The following is a 27,769-nucleotide window of genomic DNA, read 5'->3' as shown; positions in this document are numbered from 1 at the left end:
CAGTGAAATGGACGCCACTCTAAACTCCATAACATAAAAATTAACCAAAATTAAAAAAGGCACACAAAACTAACAAATTTGAAAGGCTAGAAGTTCCTGACTTAGGACAGGCGCATAAATGCGGCGCGGTTAATATAGAAATAAGAAGATGAAGGTTAAACATGTTTTGTGAGATCTCAACCCTCCCCGTAGCCAATGTGAAATAAACAACACACAGCAATACGCTCAAATTTGTTGTTAAAGTTTTTACTAAAGCTATCGACATTTAATTGTCAACACAGCCGAACATTTTTACTTGTTCTTATTTTCCAATCTTGTATCACTCTTCATTCTCAATTACTAAATCATTAATTGGTTACCATGAAGCTGGTATATGAAAAATTTCAATAATAAACCAAGATGTACTTGTCTTCCATTTATACCAATCTGCAAACATAATGTTTCACACTTCTAACTGGCTCATTTTGAATTTGGCTATTCTGTTTATAATAGGAAAGAAAGGATATGGGGGTATCTATTCACGACCATTATGGCAATTTTGGTCATTAAGCTCCTTGCGTTTATCCGTGTTTACACATCTCTGTTTCAAATGTTTATTTTTGGGCGTTCCTGGGGAAGATTAATCAAGAAAAGTGCTTCGGACGCACAACATTTATAAGGTGCTATTTACATTTACTAGCACTTGGTCGAAAGCGCTGCTTGTGGACTTAAAACCCCCGGGGTATCATCACCTCAGTAGTCGGTACTTCAGTGCTAATCTGATTTATCACATACTTTTCTAACTCCTTCAGGCAAAGTTGACCTTACATAATTTTGGTTATTCTTTTTATGTCCATTTTCTTCATAAAGATCCTTACATCTCTACGTATTTATCATGTTTATGTATTTCTTGCATTTTAAAGGTTTAGATTGGGCGTTCAGGGTGAAGGTAAATCCAGAAAAGCGCTTCAGATGAATGAAATTTATAAAACGTTATTCTCATTGAATTTCATTTTAATTATAGAATATTGCAATATTCCTTGTTCACATTGATAAGTTAAGGTTTACGAACTGATGAAACCCTTTTCCGACCCTCATGGACAATTACATTACAGTTTAAGGAACGCGCAAACGGAGATGCAATTAATAAAGACATTGAATAGACAAAATAATTTTTTTTCAACAACAAGTTAATATATGTTAGGGAAACTTGGGATAATTTATAGTAACAAATGAGTTTTCTTTGGGTTAGTATTTGTTAAACTATCCATTTTGACAAAAATGGGAGGGTTGGTTACTTTATTGAGCTGAGCATGATAGAGTTTTCTTTGGGTTAGTATTTGTTAAACTGTATCCATTTTGACAAAAATGGGAGGGTTGGTTACTTTATTGAGCTGAGCATGATAGAGTTTTCTTTGGGTTAGTATATGTTAAACTGTATCCATTTTGACAAAAATGGGAGGGTTGGTTACTTTATTGAGCTGAGCATGATAGAGTTTTCTTTGGGTTAGTATATGTTAAACTGTATCCATTTTGACAAAAATGGGAGGGTTGGTTACTTTATTGAGCTGAGCATGATAGAGTTTTCTTTGGGTTAGTATATGTTAAACTGTATCCATTTTGACAAAAATGGGAGGGTTGGTTACTTTATTGAGCTGAGCATGATAGAGTTTTCTTTGGGTTAGTATATGTTAAACTGTATCCATTTTGACAAAAATGGGAGGGTTGGTTACTTTGTTGAGCTGAACATGATAAAGTATTTTTTTCTTCCATTGTCGTCTGATTTAAAAAAAAATGTTTACAGCAGATTCCATTGAGTGTGTAGCCAAAGGTAATATCTTTGGTTAGCTTGCTTGTTAGCTGAACCGTGAAGTCATTGTTAGGTTAGGTAAACTACCCTACTTTAAGAATAGACTAGTCCGACAGAAAACCAATCGATCTGTCTGTTGGACTATGCTACTTTGAAAGGAGGGTAGTATACCTGACCCAATAATGACTTCACGGTTCAGCTAACAAGCAAGCAAACCAAAGATATTACCTTTCACTACACACTCAATGGAATCTGCTGTAAATTTTAGGGTTTTTGTATCATTTAATTTACAACACATTTATATTTTTGTCTTATTTTTTGTATTCATTGAATACCAGTAAATGGACCCTCTACGAAAACAATATCTAAATTTTAAATATTGAACCGGGAAGTTGAGGCATGCTATTTTAAATCATACGATATAGATAAAAAAACATAACGGAATTAAATTACCATTCAGTCATTAAATGTTTCATATATTTTCCCACACACAGAGTTTAATTGAGATCATAAAATGAATGCATATTGAATAATACATTTGAATTACAAAATACACAATTTGTTACGTAGAGTTTAAATTTAAATCACATATGATATACATGTCTTTCACATACAATATTTATAACTACATTATAGAAAATGCTTATTGATTTTAATCCAAATGTATAACGAATGATAAATCCAAAATGAGATTCAACGGACAGAACTGTGGTAGAGTAGATTCCTGTCAAATGTATGTAGAGACACCTTGTGGATTTTGAAGTCTGTTCCCACAGAATGCATTTATTCTTAATCTTGCATCCACTGTTTTTCTTCATGGTTCAGCTTTTTACCGACCGTGCAAGACCCTCATTGGTGGTCAAGGTCGTTAACCCCCTTTTAAAAGTAGTGTTTTAGCTTCTAGAATACTAAATAGTAAGTTTATACATCTGTTGAAGGTTTGTGCGCCTATAGATTTGTAGGAAAATGGATTGAAGAAATGCATCTAATAAAACTAATAAGTGAGTAGATGCAGAATTTCAACAAATACTTAATTTCCACATACTCCTTAACTTGCACGTAAATTGCAATTGGATCTACGTAAATGCCAAGCAATTAAATTGTATTTTTTTAAATATGCATTATTAGTATTAGTTTAGAAAAAAGATTTTCTATATGTAAAACAATATATTTTCAAATACAAATGCAATACCGCAAATTTCTTATCACAAACATGACAAGGCCAAACGTAAATGCAAACGAGTGACAAAACTGAGAACTTACACTGTATTAAAACGAACCCCAATGAGGACCTGGAATAATAAATCTCGTATTGCTGATTGGGATATAAACAGGCATGAACCTAATGTATCAATGAGTCGATTTTGGTATATATGTTTCTCTTCACCAAGGGAACATTCCCAATATTAAAGTCAGAGTAATCTCAATTATATAAGATGTTCTGATGTAGGATTAAATTACAGTCAAACACACACAAAATGACCCCTGACGGTACGTATCTTATGGAGGTACATGTACTTGCAAAATAAATGTTAAAGACTAAAACTTAGTTTTTTTGTACATGTCCCAAGTCATGATAATGTGTAGTTGGTTGCTGTCTGCCATAATTTGTTTTTGTTTTCGTTTTATCACAATTCAGGCCGTTATTTTTCTCTTTTGAATTGATTCGCATTTTGTCATTTCGTACTATTTTGTATGGGCCGGTTTGCTCATTGTTGAAGGACGTACTGTGCCCTATATTTGTTTACATCCACGTCCTTTCATTTCTAATGAAAATTTGTCTCAATGGAACTCAAATGACATCTTAATTTCATATGGGAGTAAACAGTTTTAGACACTATTTTAGACTAAATTACAAATATTGATAAATATCATCGAAACAATTGGCACGTTCATTCATTTATTTTTTAGTAGCCAATAAGCGTTAGCTTCATAGTTAATTTGATTTAAAATATTGAATCATCACCAATTAAATCTCAAACCAGGAAGTTCTAACTGTTGATATGCAAATAATGATCTACATGAATTGCAAAACGATTATTTTAATTCGGTTTGGGAAATACGGTACGTATAATCTGTGTTTGTTCTTAAAAAATAATATTTATTCGTTTCTTTAAAATACAGGAGAATTGGTATATGAAATAGGAGATATACATATTTTTTATTCATGAGAATTGGTATTTAGCGAATAGTTAGTAAACATCTGTTATACTGACGTTAAAGTTTGAGGGAAATTTTATGTAAGCAATGGACCTAGCATAACTTTAACTGAAACTGTTTATTTAAAGATTGTGTATTGGTTTGGTACAGTTGTTGTAGTTCTTCTACTTTTTCTTTTGTTTCTTTTTTATGTTATAATTTTTTTAGGAAGTAAACACATTTCAAAAACATTTTGAAATTGAGTTACAGAAAAAGGATATCAATGTAGAAGCTAAAACAATTGTAAGCTACATTACTATTAAACAAATGATTTTAATTGACAGATGAACGACAGAAGAAACACCAATTGAAACGATGGCGATATTCAAGACCCTTTTTGGGATAATAATTATGATGATTTACTCATCGGATGGGTTTCCGCCTGATGCCCTGACAGGGTCTGCCTCATATACCAAACATCATGCAGAAATAACACGTATTTCAATCCGTATTGCTGTTGGTAAATTTATAAAGGAAAACAATCTGACTGCTGTCGATGACAGTATAGATGTGATAGATTTAGTCGATGCTTTTTTTGGAGATGGTAGGTATCAGCATTTTATTTTTTTAAATTATTTTATTAAGAAGAGTCCTTTAGGATAGTTGAAACTCATATTTTCAACTTAAGCTCAATATCTTGAACCCATCTGACTTTTTCCAAGGCAATGCATTTAAACACTTTGCTAGATATTTTCAATAGCATATATTCTTGAATTGGTACTACTTATTTCAAACATTTGCTATTGACTTAATTTCTTCAAATACATTTCCTCTTAAAACCAGGAGATATATTCGAAGACATTTATAGGTTTTCGAATATTTGTATCTTTGAAACAAGTACGTTTGTCTTTACTTTTTCATAATGTTGATTATAATATTACACATTTGAATTGAAAATAACCATATACAATAGTATTGATATGGTACCAATTTGAATAAACTCATCAAAGATACCAGGCTTGTGCTTATATAACACACATTCTTCACAAAAACCTAATCATTCTGCAAAAAGTATTGATATAATTTGCTATTTTTTTTTTATATCACATTGTATTAGAATTAAATGTATATCGTACTTTGATATGATTGTTTATGAAATGCAATGGCCGACAATATATTGTAGTATGAAGCGTTTTTACACTAGTTGTTTGGTACCAGATGAATACTAGAATAATACCTCATTTATTTATTAGTTGAGGAGAAACAAAACATTCAAGACCCAAGCGGTTATAGTAAGCAACGCTTAAATATACTCTTCATATATACCAGACTGAAAATTTAGTGCGCTAGGCGCGTGTTTCTTCTACAGAAGACCATATAAAGTACAAAGTTGAAGAGCATTGATTAAACAGTGTAAACTTAGAAGTATTTGTTGCCTTGTGCACGAACTTAATTGTTTACATTTTTAAAAACCACTTCTTGCAAATGTTACATATGAGTGTTTCCAATCTTTTCAATTGTTTATTCATCACAGAATGTTCATGCTGTCTCCTTTTCATTCCATTAATTAGTTAATCTGCAGAATAACTTTGGAAATACAAATATTTTCAGATAAAGACGGATTGCAAGAGTTTAGTAGACGGGAAAATGAAATTATACAACATGTTAAAAACCAAGAAATATCTGAAACTGCTTATATTCATTGCAACTCTGAACAAATAGAACTAGGTAAATATCACTTTGCACTTTTGGTTTATTTCCAAACGAATAAATTTATTCACGTCTGACAAATTAGATAATGACAATTACTGGTATATACAGCTTCTGGGACGAAAACGCATACAAAGAAAAAAGCATGAAACCTTTCCACCTGAAAAAACGAAAGAAAGAAAAATCACCGAACCCATAATGTGTTCCAATGTGCTCTCCTACAACATAAACAGTTTAAAAACCAGGATCAACGATAAAATAACACGTTTTCCTTTTTTTTTTAAATTACCAATCGTATGCATTAAATACGCTATATGTACAAAGCGTTCCCATTGTAGTGTATATACATCTTATGAGCAGTATGTCCTATGAGTAATTTTAGAATTAGTTTCAAGAAGACAATTTATTTTTAGTATCATATTCAAAACTCAACCATTCAAGAGTATGCATGCTTATTACAAAACATGATCTCTTAAAGATACAACTAAAGCATTTTGATCTGCTTTTCCAGCAAATATCCATATACTACAACTTCGGAAACAAATCGGACAACTGGCGCAAAGTTCTGGACCCGATCTATCTTTTATACGTGATTTGATTGGAAAATGTTTATATACCATTCAGGCGTTTTACAGTGGAACAAATTGGGTCGAAATGAATGGCAACACAGTTTACAGAGATTTTGGTAAATATGATAAATACAAAGTATAAAAACTCGAGACACTTTCAGAACTACTTTCAGCACTGTTGGCTATTTCGTGGAGGCCAGTTTTTATTGGCGGCGGAAGCCGAAGTGCTCGGAGAGAAACACTGACCTTCGGTAGGAAAACTGACTATCCTATTCAATTAAGATTTGAGTGGAACGCACCTGCCACGAGCGGGAATCGAACGCACAACCTCAGTGTTGACAGGCTAGTGATACAGTAGTTGGACTTCTTTGACCACACGGTCCCCGAGGCCCCTCTACAATAAAGCTATTATTTAAACAAAATAATTACAGGCTGTAATAACTGGTATATAATATCGTTTGATAGTATTTTCCATCGAAATATTCGATATATATTAGACTTGGCAATTTGAACAGATATTTAATTTCAGGTCAGTACAAACAGTTTTTAGTCGATTTTCCTATTTATTACATGCAATATAGTTGAATTTATAATTTGATGAGTGCTGATTTGATTTTATATGACTTGTAATTCATATATATGTACATGTATATTTTCAACATAATCACAAAAACCGATCATAAATCACGGTTAAGGTATAACCATGAATAGCTCATTGTTGTGTAGTTAAATGGACAAAAATATGAATAAAGTGTTACAAATATATGTAAAATAAATGTAATGTAATGTTAAATAGTTGTATTTTTTGTCCAAATAATAATATGAAAAGGCAAATCGATAGATATAACAAGCAATTTGATATGAGTTTAAACAGGAAGAATGAAAACAGAATTACTTTACAATCAAATAGATAGTATTAAATATTTCTGACAAATAATATCTAATTAAAGCACCTGCTAAGTATTGGGTGTCTTGTCGTACATGTGCAATGTGCCGCCTGTTTACTGAAGACGGATTCAAATGTATCCGAAATATGAGTGAACACAGTTATTTATGTATATTCATTTTCCATCATTTTAAATCAGAGAAAACTTTATAGCATGAACGTTCTCTGTCTTTTTTCATAACCATAAAGTTCACGAGAATAAATGATTCGAATTTGTACATTTAAACACATTAAATTTGTATATTACGAAAATGTAAGGCTTAAAGAGAGACTAAATGATAAAAACTAAAAATTAAAAAAAAACTTTTTGCAAATTGCCAATAAATTATAAATAAAGCCCACTAATCTAGATATAAAAGTTAGTAACTTTTTTTTTGCTTTGCAATACAATTTTTCTTTTACAATTGAGAATTAGGATAGAAAATTATATTATTTATCTCATACAATTGTGCGTTAAAGACGTGTTCTGGTACAAGTATTTCATTTAAGGCATATTGAAGATGGAAAATTGTTAGAAAACCCCAAATATAGAATATATAAAAAAAACTTAGGGATCAACCGTATGGTTTGCACATAACGTTTAATAAAAGAGGAAAAAATCCAAAGTATTTGCATAGAAAATATTTCATCTTCACTGCAGAAAGATCGTTATTCGTAGTAGTCTGCGTATTAAATGGACAGAAGTGAATTGTTTATTGTTATCCTCAGTTTATTCTTTAATTTCACGGCCATGCTTACAACGTCCCCATTTACAACCTGTCGTTGTTGATTCTTCCACAGGAGTACCAAATAAGACGTTAATGGCTGTTGCTGATACTACAGTGGACACGTGTCGTGATTGTGACAATTCTGGGTAAATCAAAACTATGATAATCGATATTTCAATTGATTAATTAGCATGTCAACACAATCCAATGTTATGTTATTTTTTGAATTATATAAATCAACATTTTGGATAAAAGTTATATAGATTTAAAGATTAAAATAATTTAATAAATCATATTACGAAAAGCATCGTCATTTATGATTCAAGTTCTACAATTATAACTATCATGACTATCTTTAATAGTCTAACTTACAAGAGTAAAATAGATAATTTATCCATATTCCTTATTCTTAGAGTTCGTTATTTATGTTATACTTTTTTTTATCATTACTGCTAACCATAATCGTAACGTATGATAGAGCGAAAATTAAATTATTGGAGTACATTGAAATATTTTCCTAATTCGTCATAACAATGATACATCTAACGTTTAAATGTGTATTTGTCTTTTACAGTTCAGATTTAAACTCCTGCAAGAATAATTTGTTGATAAATGATTTGTTAACAAGTGGATATCAGACAGGTCATGACATTCAACCTCCATACAGTAAGTATAAGTGTAACAAACACAAGTACTAGTAATAGCTTTTCTAAAAAGCTTGCCGTTTTACAGCTTATTATGTTGAAAATTGTTTTTTTTTTATTTGTATACATATACAATATCATCCATTCAGAATATTCCTCTGCATATAAATTGTAATGGGGTAAAAAAAAGTGGAACATTGGAAATGCCAATATAGTATTTTAAGAGTTACAATTTTCTTTTTGTGCGTGGCAATTTTAACCCCTGGAAAGAGCTGAAATTCTAAATCACTTGCGTTTTTTTTTTAATTTCGGTAAACTTTTTTATGAATTCATTTTTCAGCAGATATGTCATTTATTTACTCTCTGTTTGTTTGTTTGTTTGTTTGTGTTTGAGATAAGTGTGAACAATATCTTTCATTAATTGTCCCGATATACAAATTGACAAACGTTTTAGTTCCCACTGAATTTTTGTTATTCAGAAACTAATTGTCCCTTCATCCTACTTCGGCAGGTTCCAGTAGTGTATAATGGTACATAGTTCCTGCGAAACATGTTTAAAGAGTAAATCGGTTTAAATTCGGTTCTTAAAAAAGTCGACAGACTGGCATGTTATAGAAAAAAATAAAACAACAGAAATACCTAACTCTAAGGAAAATTAAAAACGGAAAGTCTCTTAACAATTGGCAAAATCAAAAGCTCAAACACATCAAACGAATGGAAAACAACTGTCATATTCCTGACTTGGTACAGGCATTTTCTCATGCAGAAAATTGTGGAGTAAACCTGGTTTAAAGGCTAGTTAAACCTCTCACTTGTATGACAGTCGCATAAAATTCCATTATATTGACAACAATGTGTGAACAAAACAAACAGACATAACAGGTAGAAATGTTGAAAATAGGGTTTCAGCAGTCAACATTGTGTTATAATCTCGATCACTATAAAAAAAACAAAGAAAAACAAAACGGCATACAGACAAAGCACATACGCAACCCTGAAATACAAGAATACAAAAAATAACAACAGCACAACAACACAATGGCGGGATGTCTAAAGGATATTACCAAAAATGGACTAAACAGTAAACGTTAATAATTTACAAAGACAGATAAAAGAACACTACAACACGTAATTAAGATGATAAACAACGTCAGAACCTAGAATCTATACATCAAGACCATCATGTATTATTTGTGAAGTTGATACGGAATATTTATCAACAAGGCCTTGGTATCTTCTGATGAATTTTTTTAGAAAAAAGACGAAACGTTCTTTGACATAACCCTAGTTCATCAACATTTTGCTCAGAAACTGGTGACGTTTTACAAAGTCTGAGTAGCAGCTGCAAGCTCTTGAATACCGAATGAGTTAGGAAATGTATATCCCATATGCAGGTGAAGTTGGTATATTGCTACTAAGGTGGGGGAAACTGATAATTTCAAAATTAAAATCGTCTCGTTTGTCATAGATTCTGGTACTGAGATGACCGCTGATGTCAAATTCGAGGTATACGTCTAAAAACGGGACAGAGGAAGCGGTGTCTGTTGTTTCTTTAATTTCTAGTTCTGGAGGATATATTAATGGGACCCAATCAGAAAAGTTTGGATTGTTTATGGACAGAACATAATCAATATATCTGAATGTGAAATTAAATGATCTAGCCTCTTTGATTTTTCTTGTTTTTGACAAGTGTCTGAAGGAACTCCGACTCATATGAAAATAAGAAGAGGTCGGGAAGGAGAGGCTCACAGTTCCTTCCCATAGGAATGCCGACAATGTGTTGAAAAAGTCTACCCACAAATTCAACAAATATGTTGTCAATAAGAAACTCCAGCATACTGATCACTTGTTCCTCTGTGTAGAATGTTTAACCTGTTTGTTCACTATTAACAACATATGCCGTATGGTATCCCAAAGTAATGAATTTTTTAAAGTAAAGTGAATATATGTGTTACCCTCTGATCGTTACTTTATATAGGTCTTCTTGTTAGTTTGTTTTTAGCTTTATATCAATCTGATGAGTCAATCACTTTTCAAATGGTTTTTACAATTAGTTCTTACATAATAGAAAAGAAAGGATATGAGGCATCCATCTATGACACGAAATCAGTTCATGAACAACAAAAGACACAATAAAAACAAAGGAACAGCGCTTTTGTTGATGTATGTTGCGCTTTAACACCACAGTCCCAGGTTAGGGGTGAGTTCAAGTTGGATGTGTGGCTGTGGAAAAATCATGAGCCTGAATTTCATTGGTTTTAGTTTGTTGTAGTTTATCATATTTGCTTTTTGAATTGTTTTTTCTTCTGATAGAAACAAGTGGTGATATGGATAAAGGTAAGTGTGGATTTGGAGGAAGCTCTGACACTGAAAATGGGCAGAGAACTGGAACGGGCGGAATTAACAAAGACAGATTAGATCCAAAGTATTCACCACATCACCATCTTCATTACCAAGCATTCTTTGCCGCAAGGAAGGCAACAGAACAGTTTTTGATAGATCCAGGTATTATTATTGAATCAACAAATCTACGAATACTTTTTTTTATTCAAACATCATTATTAAGCCCACATTAATTTAATCGATGTTAAAAACTCGTAAATCGATTGCAATGAGATAAAAAAAAAAAGGTAACAAACTGAAACTGAGGGAATTGAATGAACTCCGAAAGGTGCGTCGACAGGATAACATTTCCTACTATGCATGCACTAATCGCCATACGAATTTACATTCGATGTACTATGGCAACCCTTATAATTGTTAAACAATCTAAGTAGATTTCAATCACTGGAAGTATATATTATCTTATATATAGAATTCCGTTTTTCCTTGCGTATTATTATTTTTTCTTACCTTGGTGTAGTAATTTACATTCATATAGAACAAATACATGATTGATTATTGTTAGTATAATTTCAACTGGAAGCTCTTTCCTTATTCCAAGGATCTTAAGATGCAATTCTTTCGTTCAGAAGTGGCGATGTAAAATGAAAGCCTTATGAAAAAAAACTGTTTGATTCCAAGTTTTTAACAAACTTTATACACAGATTAATTGTTTGAAGCCTTGATTTTCCTGAATTAAGTTATCTATAACTTTATAAGTTGACTATTTGTATGACAGTATTGAAACATAACAAACGAATACAGGTATAACATCATCAAAGATAAATGAGAAATCATATTAAACTTGTACAAGATGAAGAAAAAAACCCACAGAAAGTGATAGATTGAAAAATACCGAAATCAAAAGATTATTTCAAAAAGGGGAAGTAGATAAAACCTGACAAAACCAAACGCTCGCCTATATCAATCAACAGAACGAATAGAAAACAACTTTCATATTTCTGACTTGGTACAGGCATTTTTTAGAAGAAAATGGTGGGATAAACCTGCTTTTATAGCTATCTTAACCTTCCACTTGCATGACAGTTGTTTATAGTTCCGTGATTTTGAAAAAGATACTTATGATTAAGCATCAATAATCGCTCTCATTTTACCAAATCCGTATGAATGCACGTGATGTGTACATTTGTACGAATAAGCACTTTCTGTCCTTTGATGGTAATAAGCAATCTGTTTTCTTAATAAATCAAACACATCTTAATATACAAATAAATCTAATTAGTATTGTACTACAGTTTAGTGTGCGGAAAGGGCTTACGTTCAATTTTTTTTGGTTATTTTGTTAACTTTAAAAGCTACGATAAATCAAGAAGCTAACCAAATGAAGTGCATACGATATAACACAGTAAATTTTGTTATACAGCCTTGAATCCATTCTGCTCATTATTGAAATTCTTTAGATGACCAATTGTTCCTAGCTTCATCGTCATTTAGACTTAGGTGGAAAGTCATCCAATAAGCAATCATACCACATCTTCTGATTTTCATATTGACCTTAAAAAATTTTGGGGTTGTAACGTTCCTAATGAAGGTACATACAGAAAAACGCTTTCGATGGACCAAACCCATGAAGTGTCATCCTCATATGATAACCATTGTTTTGTGATTTTTGCAAATATTTTTTTTCAGGATTATCAAGGTTATTTCTTCAATTCTTATATTTATATTGTGTGATGGATTAAACCTCAGATATTGAACTTTGGAATTCGAACGGCGAAAATGACTGCATATCATACAATAGTCAATTATCATCCTAAATCATGTAGCATGTCTCTTTTGTAGAAATCGGAATAATCAATGAGTTACAAAATGACATATTTGCTGAAGTGTTTAACTTGAAAGAAAAACATAAGGCATCGTTAGCTTTTGTAATTGATGACACTGGATCTATGGGAAATAACATTGCTCAAGTTCAAGACGCATGTGTAGATATAATTACAGACGTTTTAGATTCGACTAATGAACCAAGTGATTATATTTTGGTTACATTCAATGATCCGGGTAAGTATCAAAAAAGTATAAGGAAATACCAATCAGACAACTATATGAGAGATAACAGTACTTTACTTGATATGAAAAAAGAGGTATAACAAAATACCAAACTCCAAGGCAATTCAAAAAGGGAAGTCCATAAAAACTGACAAAATCAAACGCTAGCAATCAACGGAACAAGTGAAAAACAGGTGCCGTATTTATAACTTGGTACAGGCATTTGGTGAGGGAGAAAATGGTGGGTCAAACCTGCTTTTATAGCTAGATAAACTTCTGACTTGTATGACAGTTGTTTTTTGTTCCGTTTTATTGAAAAAATTGGGTGAGCAACCTAAACAGACAAATCAAGACTCATTCAAAATGTTACTATAAAAACGTTTGTCAATCATAAACAGTTGTATATTATTTACCTTACGGATGAGTATTCAAGGAAATTTTTATTACTAGTATTTGATGTTTATCCACCGACATATATTTGATTAATTGAATTTGAAACAGTCTTGGTACAACCATCATCGATTTATGCATCGTTGTGTTGTTTTGTAGATACGCATATCCATCGTTTGACCACGACAAATGGACTTGAGATGATTGAAAAATTGGAATCCCTTATCGTGTATGGAGGAGGCGATTGTCCGGAATATGCTATGAGTGGATTAATGAAAGGTAAAAGATATGCTTAGAAAGTATATTCTATATATTTTAAGTTTATACACCTGCTTTATAAAGACGGACATTATTTTCGATTTCAGGGTTCATTTATGATCCTGAAACCGAACAAAGACCGTTGTCACCACCACAGAGAAAATGGTAACAAACCAAACAACCACAAAACATATGGCTATTATATATACTGAAAATAACACCAATATTAATTTATATGAATGCTTCAGTATTCATGTTCAGGTTTTGTGATTCTATTAAATGATTTCCATAATTTCCATTAGATTGTAAATTACACTTACCCTTTCATACAAAACAGACCTGGTTCCTGCCTGCAAATACTTTAACATTTCAAAATATGACCTTAGAGATAGAATTAGTGATACATTTCGTAATAGTTGAATTCAAATGGATGAACACTAAAAGGTGCCTCATCACGTGCTTACAAATTACACTACCACAACAAATAATGCTAAGTAGTCCTGAACCCGTTCAATTGCATACCATATTTGAAGTAAATATGTTGCAACTAAAACACAGAGCGTCAGTTTTGGGAACATATTAAATGTGCAGGTATATCACTCAGGGAATATAGTCAGTTCAAGACAAATAAAATGCTATCATAGGAATGTCCTCATTTCTTTCGACAACCTATTGATACACATAAACCTTATGATTCTATGTCTGAAACATCAATGTCGAATTCATTTATGGAAGCTTCACCGGGTTTGTACTAACATGAGCAACACGACCGGTGCCACATGTGGAGCAGGATCTGCTTACCCTTCCGGATCACCTGAGATCACCCCCAGTTTTAAGTGGGGTTCGTGTAACTCAGTCTTTAGTTTTCTATGTTGTGTTTTGTGTACTATTGTTTGTCTGTTTGTCTTTTTCTTTTTTAGCCATGACGTTGTAAGTTTATTTTCGACTTATGAGTTTGATGTCCCTTTGGTATTTTTCGCCTCACTTTTTTTTATCCACCAAATTATAAAAATTTGTACTGTAAACGATTAATAAGTAAGTTTAAACGGCAACAAATCCTGGCACTTATCGATCACTTCAGACATGATAAATCTTATAAAATCAATGCAACAGAACGCAGCACACTTGAAAAAATCCAAAAACATTCGAAATACTAGAAACTTACTTTTATTGAGAACAGAGAAAGGACAACAATTTCGTTGAAGGTCACAAAGGGGGTGGAGTGCTAAATGCAATACACAAATATGCAATAGTGTCAGGAGAAACAACTTTGTGAGACAGCTTTGACTAATATATACAGTAAAGGAAGTAAAACTTTGTATATAGGCTGGTTTATAGCACATCATTAGAACTTTAAGACCAATCACTAAATAGAATACCATGCCTCCCATTTTTTTTCTCGTGGAAGAAGCCGTTGTTTCCGAAGAGAACCATCGAAACTGGCAACCCTTATCAATTAAACTCGCTGTCGAACACACCTCGCCACGTTATTTTCATCAAAATTCGATGTATAAATGTTCGATTACTTATTTAACTATCTGATGTCCATTCCAGGTATTGAATTGTGTAGAGAACATTCAATTCTATTTTTCTTTACGGACGCACCTGCAAAAGATGAAAGTGACCGACAAGCAGTTATCGATGCTGCAAATGCGAAACATATTCAGCTAATGATTTTTCTACAGGAAGATTTGTGTAAAAAACGCAAAAAGAGAGAAACAGGTAATTATACCGTAGAAATTATTCTGGGGATATGATTTTCGTTTCACTTTCTTTCACCTTCAAATCATACTTTTTTCCTTAACTCACTCTAATGATAGGTTTGCTTCATTTAAAGTATTTTAAAAGGGCATATATGTTTTATTTTTTTGATGTATTTGTTGACCAATTTGTCGTTTGCATGAATTACGAAACAAAATAATAAAAGGGGCACATTTTTTATTTGTGCATTAATTTGACCTTTCAAAAAAATCCATATTAAGTATATATATTTTATATGTCACTGTATAAAGAGTTCAAGAATCATAACAGGGGACTCCATGCTAGGAATAAAATAATTTTCCGACTTTAGTTGCACGGAAATCGGTAAGTTCCTATCACTCCTATAGGGTATAATACGGTTGGAGTATATTAAAATCCAATGCAATCTGCTAGATATAGTAAAAGAAAGCGAAATCGGATCTTTAACAAATTAAAAGTGAAACATAATGATCCAGAGATGTGGACTTCTTCGAGGACAGCGATTTGAACGGATTTTGTTACCTCTTCATCTGCCATGTTGATCATCATCAGTCAGTTAAAAATAAATTTTGTTATCATCAAAAATGCAGTGTAATGTAATGATTTATAGAAAAAAATTTGAAGAGTTTAAGTTTTACTCTTCAAAACATGAAAAAAAACCACGCAAATAAGACAGACATACGCTAGAAATTTACTTAATCTGCAATATAGATAATGAGGCGAATATTGCCTTACATTCATTGTTTTTACATTACTGTAGTGGTATAAAATGTAATAGAATTAAAATAAAATACACAACAAAATGGACGAATTCAATTTTGTTTTACAAACATTCTTTTTTTTTGGACGGCGTTGTTCTTCTTATCGCATCATATTGCATTATGAAAATTAGACGATGTGGTATAATTGCCAATGAGACGACTCTCTATCGGTTGCCAAATAAGGAAATGAGGTATCAATCATTGGAACAAGTGAAAAACAAATAAGGTAGATTCAAGCAATTTTAGGTCACCATTCGGCCTTCAACAATGAGCAAAACCCATACCGCACACCAAGCAAAAAGGACCCCGAAATGACAAATGTATATCAATATAACGAGGAACCTAACGGTTTGCTTTATGTACAAAACAATAAACAGAAAAATCAAACGAATACGATATACAGCAAACCAACAACAACCACGGAATTACAGGATCCTGACTAGGGACAGGCACATACAGAATGTACATTTCCCTTCTTGTACAATTTGTTCGAACATGCTGTAATGAATCTGAGTTCAATGAACTTGACCTTGCATGGAGACAAACGTGACTTTTATGGTTATAAAAATACTTTTGAATACCTTAATAAAGTTTACAGTAGGTATGAGCATCTTCTCGGAAAAAAATAATATTAGACGATTTTTCTCAAAATACATGGTATTGCAATGTCGTTACATAAACTAAACCACTGAACAACGAAATAACTGTAGATACATCTGCTACCTTCTTTTATTTGCAAACACATTTTGACCCTGTTTTCCAGCTATGTGCTCATTTTTTATTTGCTGTTCAAGTTTTCACTCTATTGGTAACGGCACTGTGCAAAATTGTCATTGCCTGGTTTAGTTTTACAACATTTAGTCAGAATATGCAAAAGTGATGGGGTGTTCAAACGCAAATTATTGGTTTAACCCCACCACAATTTATGCCTGTATTGAGTCAGGTTACCTTAACCATGTGTTTTTCGTTGTTGTTTGTATTTACTTTGTATTTTTGGTTTTTGGAAGGAGTCAGGTATTGGTGATTGATGTTTTGGGCTGTACACTGCTGTATTTTTGTCTATGAATGATGGTGATCGACATAAAATGAAACCGGTTGAGTTTTGAATTGACATAAAATATAAGGAGATTTTATTGTTATTGATTTACAGTTTATTGCAGGTATATGATATGATCATGTTATATGCATGTTCACATTCAATATCAGGTGCTAATTAAACCATGTGGACAATGTTAAAAATCACCGTCTTAAGCATAATCAGATCAAAACATATCACACAGGTAGGCCAGCTGAAGGACGCCTCCGGGTGCGGGAATTTCTCGCTGCATTGAAGACCTGTTGGTGACCTTCTGCTGTTGTCTGTTCTATGGTCGGTTTGTTGTCTCTTTGACACATTCCCCATTTCCATTCTCAATTTTATTAGAATTGGTCATTCAGTTATGAATTCAGCACGGTATGTTCAAACATCCAATAACATTAAAACGATGAAAATGGTTCACATAAAATACGTTTACCATAGTTATATAGCCATAACTTATTTATTTATCAAGGTCGATGGAAGCGAGAAACAGGATCTGCTGTGTATTATGCAATAGCCGAGGCTACAGGCGGAAAAGTTTACCAGATTAGTACATCAGAAATAGCTGACGTAATGAAACATATCACACAGGTAGGAAGTATATGATATTAAAAGGCGACAAAAGTTCAACGTTTATTTACAGACTGATATATAAATTATAGCGTGCTTGTTACTCGATGTCATAGGATTCTCTTTCTGCATGTTTATGAAATATTTTGTTTGTAAGGAAATATATTTCTTAAAATCATTTGAAATGCAGGCTCCGAATTTAGTATTCTTCACAAAAAGTGGCATGCGATAAACATTTAAAACCATGAACTTATTTCTACCACCAAAATAACTTTCTTGGCTTATACAGGAATCTCCTCCGCTGACGGATATTGATGAATCTTAACAACACAGTTGAAGAACGCTATCATACGATTGAATACATATATATATACATATATATATATGTTATCCCGCACAATAACGATTTGGTTGAGCGATACAATGTTTCTATGTGTCATCTGACAATTGACATGTTGTGGTTAAATATTACTTGAAAGTGTCTTCCAATTGTAAATGAGTGTTGTCAATATCAAAAGAAAGTTTTTTTTCAATCATACTTCTTTTGTTGTTTGAGTACATACAATAAACTGACATTGCAAACAGAATGATAACAATAATCTTTGGAACATATGAAATGTCGATTTCAGGCCTGCTTTCTTATAACTTTGTTGGAAATGGTTTTGATTATGAGCAGCTAACCGAAAGTTATATTAAAACTTTTTTGTTAGTTAACCGAATTATTTTTTAGGATCTCTTACCATCAGCAACAGCTGTGATTAATGTTTTTAATCTCGATACTACTACAGATGATTTTGTAACCTTTCCCGTTGACAATATGATAACTAATATGAAAGTAACTGTACTTGGAGCCGCTTCTACCGCTGAAGTTGACGTGCACTCCCCTCTTGGTATGTTATATTGTAACTGAATTTGGATCAATCAACAAACTAGGTGAAACTCTACTTTTTCTTAGCAACCGGTGAACATTCTGTGCTTAAAATTTTCGTACTGAGATTTTGAATATTACAAAACAATTTTTATTTGTTTTTTACATTATGGTGTAAGGTTACTATCCAATGGACGTTTACCTGATTTCGCCAACACTATTTCAATTTAAGATTACCAAAGATTATTATGTTTTGCAGATCGATCACTGTACAGTTTAAATAACTATATGAATGTTTGTCTTTTGTAACAAAAAACATAAAATAAAGACATAGTTGCTGACTGAATGAGGTGAATAAGCATATCAATTCAATTTCATATTAAATAATTATTCTTCCGATTTGAATAGTTATAAATTGTAGGTTAAATATTATTTTGTTTTATTATAATCATAAATTGCATACTTTTTCCAGGATCAGTGTTGACGAGTTCAAGTACACAAGTTTTATTTGAAAGCCCAAACAAAGTAGTTGTTACAGTTGCGGTAAGAATCTAATGTACATAATCCTCAATATGTAAAATAAGTTTGTAATAAATAAATTCAAAATCAAAAGAATTTCAATAGATGCCTGAAAACATTTTGGGACGGTCTATAAAATGCTACTATTGCATATTTATTACCTTTAATTCCGTAAACTAACTATCATTTTACGAGGTTTGACATACCTATTATCTATTCCGTGTTTATCGATTTATATACAATGTATATGCGATTTGAAAATCAGTTAACTACTGTTGCCCATATTTGATCATGTTGATGAACAGTTAAAATAAAGTGCAATTAACTTTTGACATTTATTTTCACTTGGTTTGCAAACGAATTCACAATTTAGCATCGGCATTTGTGTTGGATTTACCCAAGAAAATAATGGAAATGACAAATATGAGGCTTCAGCTATAGTTCTTTGGCATTTGTGCTTTATCAGCTATTCAATTTATAAGTTTTGGATTTTAAAATATTTTGGCCTAGAGCATCACTGAAGAGACATTTATTGTCGAAATGTGCATCTGGTGCAGTAAAATTGGTACCGTTAATGTTATTGAAAAGGAGTAGACGACAACATGAATTGCTTGTGTCTGTAAAGCGCTCGAACACATGACGTGTTCTTTACCTGTTACAGACATCTTTTGATTAGCTTCCTTGAATAAATTTTCTATCGATAGACATGTCTTTGTGAATTGAAACAACGTTAAGCAATAACAATTTATATTTATACACTTGATAAAAATAGTAAGAAGTAACGTTAAATAATTTCAGTTTTCTGTTAATTCTATCTTGACTATATACAAATGATTGTGATTGAAATTAGCAAACACCATTTTAAATTAAACCATAATTAACGAATTATTCAGAATATGCTCATTAGCTATAACTAACGAGTTCCTGTTTTACTTATATTTTCTGTAACATCCAAAGTCCTTCACTAAATGCTTACTATTCTTTATTCTGGTTGTAAAGCTAAGAAAGATACTATATATAATGAAGAGCTTAATCTTCTGAAACACCCGAGTATACCACCGGTGCCTAATTTAGTTCGTAGTTTCCTATTGTTCGACTGATTTATTTTGCCATTCTTAGAATCTTCTCCATATTTTCCTCTAAACATCTGAACTCTGAAAAAAAATATTGTCTACATGTTACCGTGATATCCATGAATATGATTTGTTATCAAATGAGTAAATAAAAACAATCTTTTTATTTTTATGTATTAAGAGTCCAACTCCTGGTATGTACACTTTGTCAAGAACAGGAAACAACCACTGGAGTGTTAACATAACTGCTCAGTCAGCAAATGATTTTGATTATACCATTACGAAAGAAGCCGGTGATGGGTATTTGTACAAAGTATTAGGAAATCCTATTATAGGTTTGTTATGTCGTATTTGTTTATATCTCCTTGTCATTCCCCCAGCTATATTGTACCTAAACCGTAACGATAGAAATCATATTGAAATTTATGTGACATATTCAGTTGATATGACACTATTTCCTTATCCTAAGATTGTATCACTTTAAAATTAAATGATAAATGAAATTCGTTATTATTAACAAAAAGCAGAATCAGAGAATAAGTTTGATTTTTCTTACAACACAGACCAACTATGATCCATCAAAGTGTTGTTATAAGGGTTATGTAACGCAAAAAAAACCAAAACTGTTCTCAGTACAAATACATACATATGATGTTTTTGCTTTCTACTTGAAGTTTATTTGTCGAGCCAGATCTCTTTACATACAGTCTTTGTCCTCGAAAAGATATTGAATGAAATTTATGGCCTTTGAAAATTATCAAATGCATACTGCAAATAGGATTCTATATCAATAATAAGTCTGGAAATACACACAATATCCAAATTAATATGATTGAGCAAAAACTCTGTCCGAAGCTTGAACAACACAAACATATAGAAAAGATGATTTGAATATATGACCTTTGAATAGCAAAGTACTTTCAGATGAAACACTCTAGAAACCTTTTCGTTGCAGGCGAAACATATACAATCTTTCTAACTGTATATAACTTACCAGAGAATGCAACAGTCACTACAATACTACTTACAGAAGGTTCTGGAAGTAAAAACCTTTTCAATTTAACACAAATGCCATCAGATTTTGATTCAACGTATTTTACTACTGCTCTTCTAATATCAGAGGTAAAGGAATTTACAAATTGATAGTTCTACAAAAATTTGAATGTGATTGATCCGATATAATTGCTTTGCTTAATTTCACTTCGATAAACAATGTTTTTGGACCTCTTTTATTTCCTTTGTATACATGGTTTCAATTTCACTGTGCTATATTCATGCTAGATACACATTAATGGAATGCTTGGGTTCCAATAAAGATGAAATTTTGCTTTACAACAAATACATTGGTTGAGTATTATATGATTTAAACACATTGATTAGAAAAATGGTCGATGCATTCTCAAACTAAATAAAAGTCATCATTCCGTTTGTTGGTACATCGGTTCAGTTTGCTCATTAATAACCGGAAAATAAACCTCCATGAAAATTGTGTTTAATCCTATAATATTTTGATATTCTTGTTTAGTACCAATTCACATCAACCATTAATGAATTATCCTTTAATCTGAATATTTGATCTTAAACTCAGATATGGTCACTGATTTTGAATTTTGTTACATCCTCTTTCAGTTTCGTACTTACAGCTTTCAACGTTCTGATAGCTTCTATATATTGCTGTTTATTTACATATCTGCCCTGGAACCCTGTGTAATATTATATTCACGCAGTTTTAGAAAATCCATCCTTTTTCATGCTTTAAAAGTCGTCTTACGTATATTGATTCTGAATAAAAGGAGGTGCAATTTATACGCCAAAATGCGAGACCAACTCAAGCTAACTAAATATGATATGATAGAAAAACCAAGGATATGGGGTATCCATCCATGACACAAAATCAGTACATGCACACAACAAAACATATAAGCACATTTGTATCGCATGAACCTCATTCAATTATAGACAACGAATTTTATTAGTACTTATTTCATCATCATTCAGTTATATCAAATCAGTATCCATGGAACAGACGACAATGGGACTACATGGATGAGAACTTCACCTTACACGATATCGCCAGTAAATGTCAGACTTACCCTTTCTTCAACTCCAGGTATGTATCATGTGACTTTTAACATAAGAAAAAAAACCAACCAATATGCAGCTAAATACTATATAGTTAACATTATAAAGCACTGGTTTTACCCCTCTGTTAAGATTTACATAGGCCTGTTTGATAATTGTATTACTTTGAAACACTACCAGTTGTAACAGCGATATTTAAAAAGACGTAAATAAAAATTTATGATTTATGGAAAACAGAACAGTGATATCGAATATATTTTGTTTTATTCAATATAAAATTAAGAAGATCTGTTATGATTGTCAATGAGATAAGTATCCAACAGAGACCAAATGATATAGAATTAACAATTTAAAATCAAATAAGATATACAGTAACAAACGACAACTATTGAGTTACAGGCTAAATTCTTTCGACCAGCATTTTATCAATTCTAGTTTTTCAACATTTTGTACAACAAATTTACATTTACAGACCTGTATATAAATACGTTTCAAAATGTGTCCTACATTCTTGAAAACAAAGGAACAACAAACGAAACATTTACAGCTACACTTGTGGACAACAGAGGATTGTTGACAGGCCAGACATATTTTGAAGAAACCATTGCCAGTAATGAATCTTCAGAAATCATATTTCAGTTACAGGGTTCAAGTTCCTTTAGCACTGTGTAAGTCTAATAATTGAAAAAGGAACAGGAATCGCAAAAACAATTCCGTCTAGTACAACAGACTGCATAAACCACCAACGATTACTCCTCCGGAAATACTATCATACAAACAAAGACGAATACATTGTCCAGTTAGCCTGACTTGATATAGATGAGAATGTAATTGTGTTAAACCAGTTTTGCCTGTTTACAAGCCTCCTCTTTGTGTATCTGTCTATTTATTCTTCCATTGATCTCTCACTACTTTGAACAAAGAAATGCAGTACACCTCTCATGCAGCTTAATTAACTGCATATTTCCGTATGAAATTTATTCATTTCCGATAACCGTTGCTTTTATACTTGTTGGTAACCTTTCGTCCCATACAAACATACTGTGGTAGTAGTTCATCATACAACCCGTAGTTATGTGCACATCTTTCTTTATTTAATTTCATTCAAATTCAATATCACACTCTTCTTTTATTATGAAACACAAAGTCTTACACACTAAAAAGACTTTAATACCAACAAACTGGAACTTATTTATTAGTGAAAAGGATTTCAATTGTACATGACAAAACAAAACGTGTATTATTGAATAGATTACTATTGCTTTTAAATAAAAGTTGTCTCATAATTATCCAAGGTGTATATATGTGGATATACAGAAAGAATACTAATAGGTCTTTTTACAAATCTAAGGATTATATATATATGGTATCCTTACCATAAAGCATATGTAATATGAAATTTGTATTTTTTGTCCAGGACATATACTATTTCTGTAACGAGATCTGGCTCAACAAATACACTCCAAAAAGAAAGTAAAACATTATATGTAAGTATCTTAACTGAGTTCATTGTTTGTTGTTCATGCTTTAAAGAACCCTTATAACAACTATTGGTGGAGTGTAGGTGGTCTGTTGTCGGGGAGATCTTACACATCCTCATTTGCCAGTTGCCGTCCATTTACAGTCCTTCATCCCGGTCGCAGAACATACACATACCATTGTATTCATTTTTAAATTGTTTTCGTCCTGAATATTTAGTAACGTGACGTCAAACAAGCAAAATAAAATAAATCATACACAATTGGGGACAATCGTATCTAGACAAGCTGTATAGATACTCTTCTATGTCTGAACCTTGATATGCATTGGTCTTTTCATGCTTTTTGTATGATTTAATTTTGTTTCAATGGTTTAAACTTATATATTCTATTATATTTTTGAAATTAGATTGACATTATATGACGGTCACAAATAAAATATTAAAATATTTTACATTAATCTATATCCGAACCAAATTTTGAATTTAAAGTAATTACTATGTTTGTTTTAACATTCGCATTGACTATTGTCTTCTAAGATAAGTCCAGATATTCCACCGACGTGCAGTGTTGACACTTTGAATGGACATTGTGACAACAACTATGGTAACGGTACTTGTTTGGACAGTACATGGACTGGTCAAGCAACAATAACATTTACTACAGATCTCCTGTCTGTCACGGGATCTAATGGTATGAATGTAGACACGAGCAGTTTATTATCATCTCCATCAGTGGTATCTGTGAGGTTAGTACTGTAAATTCAGAAACTATAATGAGGTTTTTATTAATGGGAATAATGCAACTTGGTGATTATTGCAAAAATAAGAACTAGCATTCTGGTATCTGATACATATATATGTATACAGAATTTCCTGACATCGCAATAATTAATCTCGTATTTGTGTACATTCTTCAAATATCGCAATAATAAATGTACACAACAATTTCTGAATTTCACTGTAATGTTTAAATTGTAATTTTAGCTTACACCTCTCACTTTTGGATCTTTTGTGCTTCTTATTATTTAGAAGCAGGTCCAAATATTTTGCAACAAAATATCAGAATTGTCAAACGTGACTTTAAAATAAGACCTGTGCTTATAACACAAATTTTAGCGTCGACAGTACGCGCAGGACGTTGATGTACACCAAATTTTCATAGTTGCTTCAATCTTTCCTTATTGTCATGTCATTTTGTCTGAGGCAAACATTTGATGTTTAAAACAATTTATTTGATTGTTTATTTGTAATATGTATACACATATATTTTTCATCCAATTTACAAATAGTTTCGAATTTCCAAGGTTTAAAATATGAAAAATATATTTCAGCGGCACCTGTTGTACACCATCGACATACCTAACTGTAATTGACAAAAATAATAATTTTGTCAGATGTCATTTCTTCCTCGGAGATGTAATCTATATAGATGATTCTAAATCTGTATTGTCGACAGCTGTAAGTCAATGAATTGTTTTACTTTAAATTGTTTTTAACATATCTACAGAACACATCTTCAGGGATATCGCTCTCTCTGGTTCGGATGTTGAGAATTGAACTCCAGCTGAGTGGTACCAAAGGCTTTATATAAAGATGGTATTTGCCACTTCTAAAGCACGCATCTTTCAGGAATACAACAATGATTAGTTTTTTCGGAGTTAGAACAATTTTTTTTTGGATTGTTTCCGTATTAGCTAGCACCTTAAAATTCCACTCAGCGTGTCGATCTAGTATCAAATAGGATATGATTGTGCTTATTTCATATAACAGGTTATCGTTCTGATATCTTGATATAATGTATACCACAGGATGTTAATTTTTCACCCATTTCTTGTATTGATCAATCATATTAACAGAAATACGTTCAATACGATATCTAAAACTCAAGTGGGAAAAAAATTAATATCGCGAAAATATCCCCCCCCCCCCCCCCTCGTGTAATTGTGTTCTTTATTATTGACTAGTATCATAGACAAAGTAAAAGCGAAAATAAAACAAAGCGAACAGGTTTGGTCTTTGTAATAAGGAATGTTCGAACAAAAATACCGAATTCTAAGGTAAATTCGAAAATAAGAAGTCCATTAAAACTGACAAAATCAACCTTTGACTACATTAACCATCGAAACGAAACATCTGTAACATTCCTGACATGGTACAGGCATTTTCAGGAGAAAATGGTGGGCTAAACATGGTTTTATAACTAGCTTAACATCCCAATTTAAGAAACGAAACGTTAAAATATACCTCTTTACAGTACCTTACTAATTGTAAGATGCCATTTGAAAAAAAATAATGATAAATCAAATGTTAGTCATAACAACAAACACATACTCACTAAGGAGTACAATTATTTAAATACATTTACAGGAACAGATAGCTGTAGGTGTCATAGCAGGAATAGTTGTGGCCTGTTTGCTGGCAACATTGACATTTGTGATAGTCGTTTACCGTAAAGGTGTAAAACCAAAGCTGAATGCCATGAAGGTCGATAATCTGAATAGAAAGGCAGTAAAGGATTTTCCTATGAAAAAGGATTACTCCTCAAAACAACTATTTTATGATGACTTTATGACTTTGAAATGTGACTTTAAAAGTCAACCACCACGAGATACACATTTTCCACATGGCTTAGAATTGGAAATAAGTGATATTCAATAAGACTTAAAAAGCAACTAAAATTTGGTCCTCTTATAACAGATTTATTTATTAGACATTAAATGAACTATGCCACATCCATTCATGAGGGTCTTGATGGTTTATCAAATAGCAAATAATGGGCACAAAGTGTAGAATAAAAGGCATGCAAATAAAGAACAAAATAATATGATACTGATATGTAACGAATAGAGAATAATGACATTAGAATTAAAGAATAAAGAAAAAGAAGGATCCCCATCCAGACACTCATTCATATGATATATAAATTTCAAATATTGAAAACTTTTATTAAGAAACACAATTATGTTAATATATTCTTAATCATTTGTCAATGGTATGCATATTATTAATCATAGTATAATATTTTTGTAATCGTTAACATTTTTTTTCTTTTTTATTGACATCATTATTATCATTTTAATGTGATAATAAGAAATTTTCTTATAGTTGTAAAAGTATAACGTTGTGTTAAGCGCAATTAAAGTCATTACAGTTATTAGTAATCTATCTTAATATATGACATTATTTTTTACAATTGTCCTTCTAATAACATAGTGCAAACTTGAACCATAAGGCATTCAATATAATAATAAAAAAACATACTGCCCTTGGATGAAGGTGTGTAGTTATCACCCGCAACTTCGTCTTGGGTCATAATTTTTCACTCGTGTGTTTATCTCCCCTAACACCTTTATCCCAAGGCAGTATGTTTGTAATGCAATGGAAAAAAAACAATGAATAATTGATAATCAGATATGTGTTATAGACACTTGCATTTTGAATGTATATCTGAATTTCATTTTTGGTTTTATAATTATAGTGGCTTGATGTCTCTTTGAATATAAAACATTAGAATTTTTTGAGGAAATTCATTTGCTATGTTTATTAAGACCTCATTATGTATTTTCCCGGTCCAAGTGTCTCTGTGTAACCTAACTTTCATGATATCAATATTAAATTGTTATATATTCCAAGCTTCACCGAAACAGCATTTACAGTTTAAACTTGAATTTCTTAAAATAACGATTAACGAAAAATATAAAGCAGCATACTTATATTGCTATTTCAAAATAAAGAATGACAATGACAACGAGAACAACTAGAGGCTCTTACGTGTATTCAATTTTTATTTCATAAAAGTCTTGAGGTAAGGGTTATCAACCTGTTATTAAGAGTGTATAATTTTCATTTCAAAGCACTATTGACATTTGGTTTAGCAACTTGTTAAGACTATTACATTTGATATAGCTATATACAGGGAAATGTTCAAATGGACGCTGTTTAAAACGTATAAAATTTCAACAATTTCCCTGATAGTTTTTTTTTTACAAATCTGTTAGAGAATGTTCTCTTAATTTACTTCTCGAAGATTGAAATTTTGACAATTTCGTTGTAA

The 27,769-nt window shown here is 31.8% G+C and overlaps 1 protein-coding gene across 2 annotated transcripts; it reads left to right on the top strand.

Moving 5' to 3' along the window:
* Positions 1 to 3,783: 3,783 nt before the first annotated feature.
* On the top strand, positions 3,784 to 27,233 carry LOC127721633 (von Willebrand factor A domain-containing protein 7-like). 2 transcript variants are annotated; one of them, XM_052228404.1, is made up of 21 exons: positions 3,784 to 3,853; positions 4,273 to 4,532; positions 5,540 to 5,656; positions 6,150 to 6,323; positions 7,934 to 8,006; positions 8,435 to 8,526; positions 10,818 to 11,009; positions 12,690 to 12,908; positions 13,446 to 13,565; positions 15,099 to 15,266; positions 17,596 to 17,714; positions 18,424 to 18,583; positions 19,034 to 19,104; positions 20,335 to 20,488; positions 21,109 to 21,275; positions 22,152 to 22,263; positions 22,708 to 22,903; positions 23,653 to 23,722; positions 24,253 to 24,461; positions 25,047 to 25,173; positions 26,083 to 27,233. In XM_052228404.1, exons 2-21 carry the CDS (start codon positions 4,304 to 4,306, stop codon positions 26,371 to 26,373), a joined length of 3,060 nt encoding a protein of 1,019 aa, XP_052084364.1. In that variant the 5' UTR covers positions 3,784 to 3,853; positions 4,273 to 4,303; the 3' UTR covers positions 26,374 to 27,233. The 2 variants fall into 2 exon arrangements, with proteins under 2 accessions (XP_052084364.1, XP_052084365.1); XM_052228405.1 differs by lacking the exon at positions 3,784 to 3,853 and adding an exon at positions 3,898 to 4,029.
* The last annotated feature ends 536 nt before the right edge of the window (positions 27,234 to 27,769 follow it).

The sequence above is a fragment of the Mytilus californianus genome, unplaced genomic scaffold (assembly GCF_021869535.1).
Source record: "Mytilus californianus isolate M0D057914Y unplaced genomic scaffold, xbMytCali1.0.p SCAF_12, whole genome shotgun sequence".
In the NCBI taxonomy this organism is placed as follows: Eukaryota; Metazoa; Mollusca; class Bivalvia; order Mytilida; family Mytilidae; genus Mytilus; species Mytilus californianus.
This window is presented reverse-complemented; position numbering and strand designations above follow the sequence as displayed.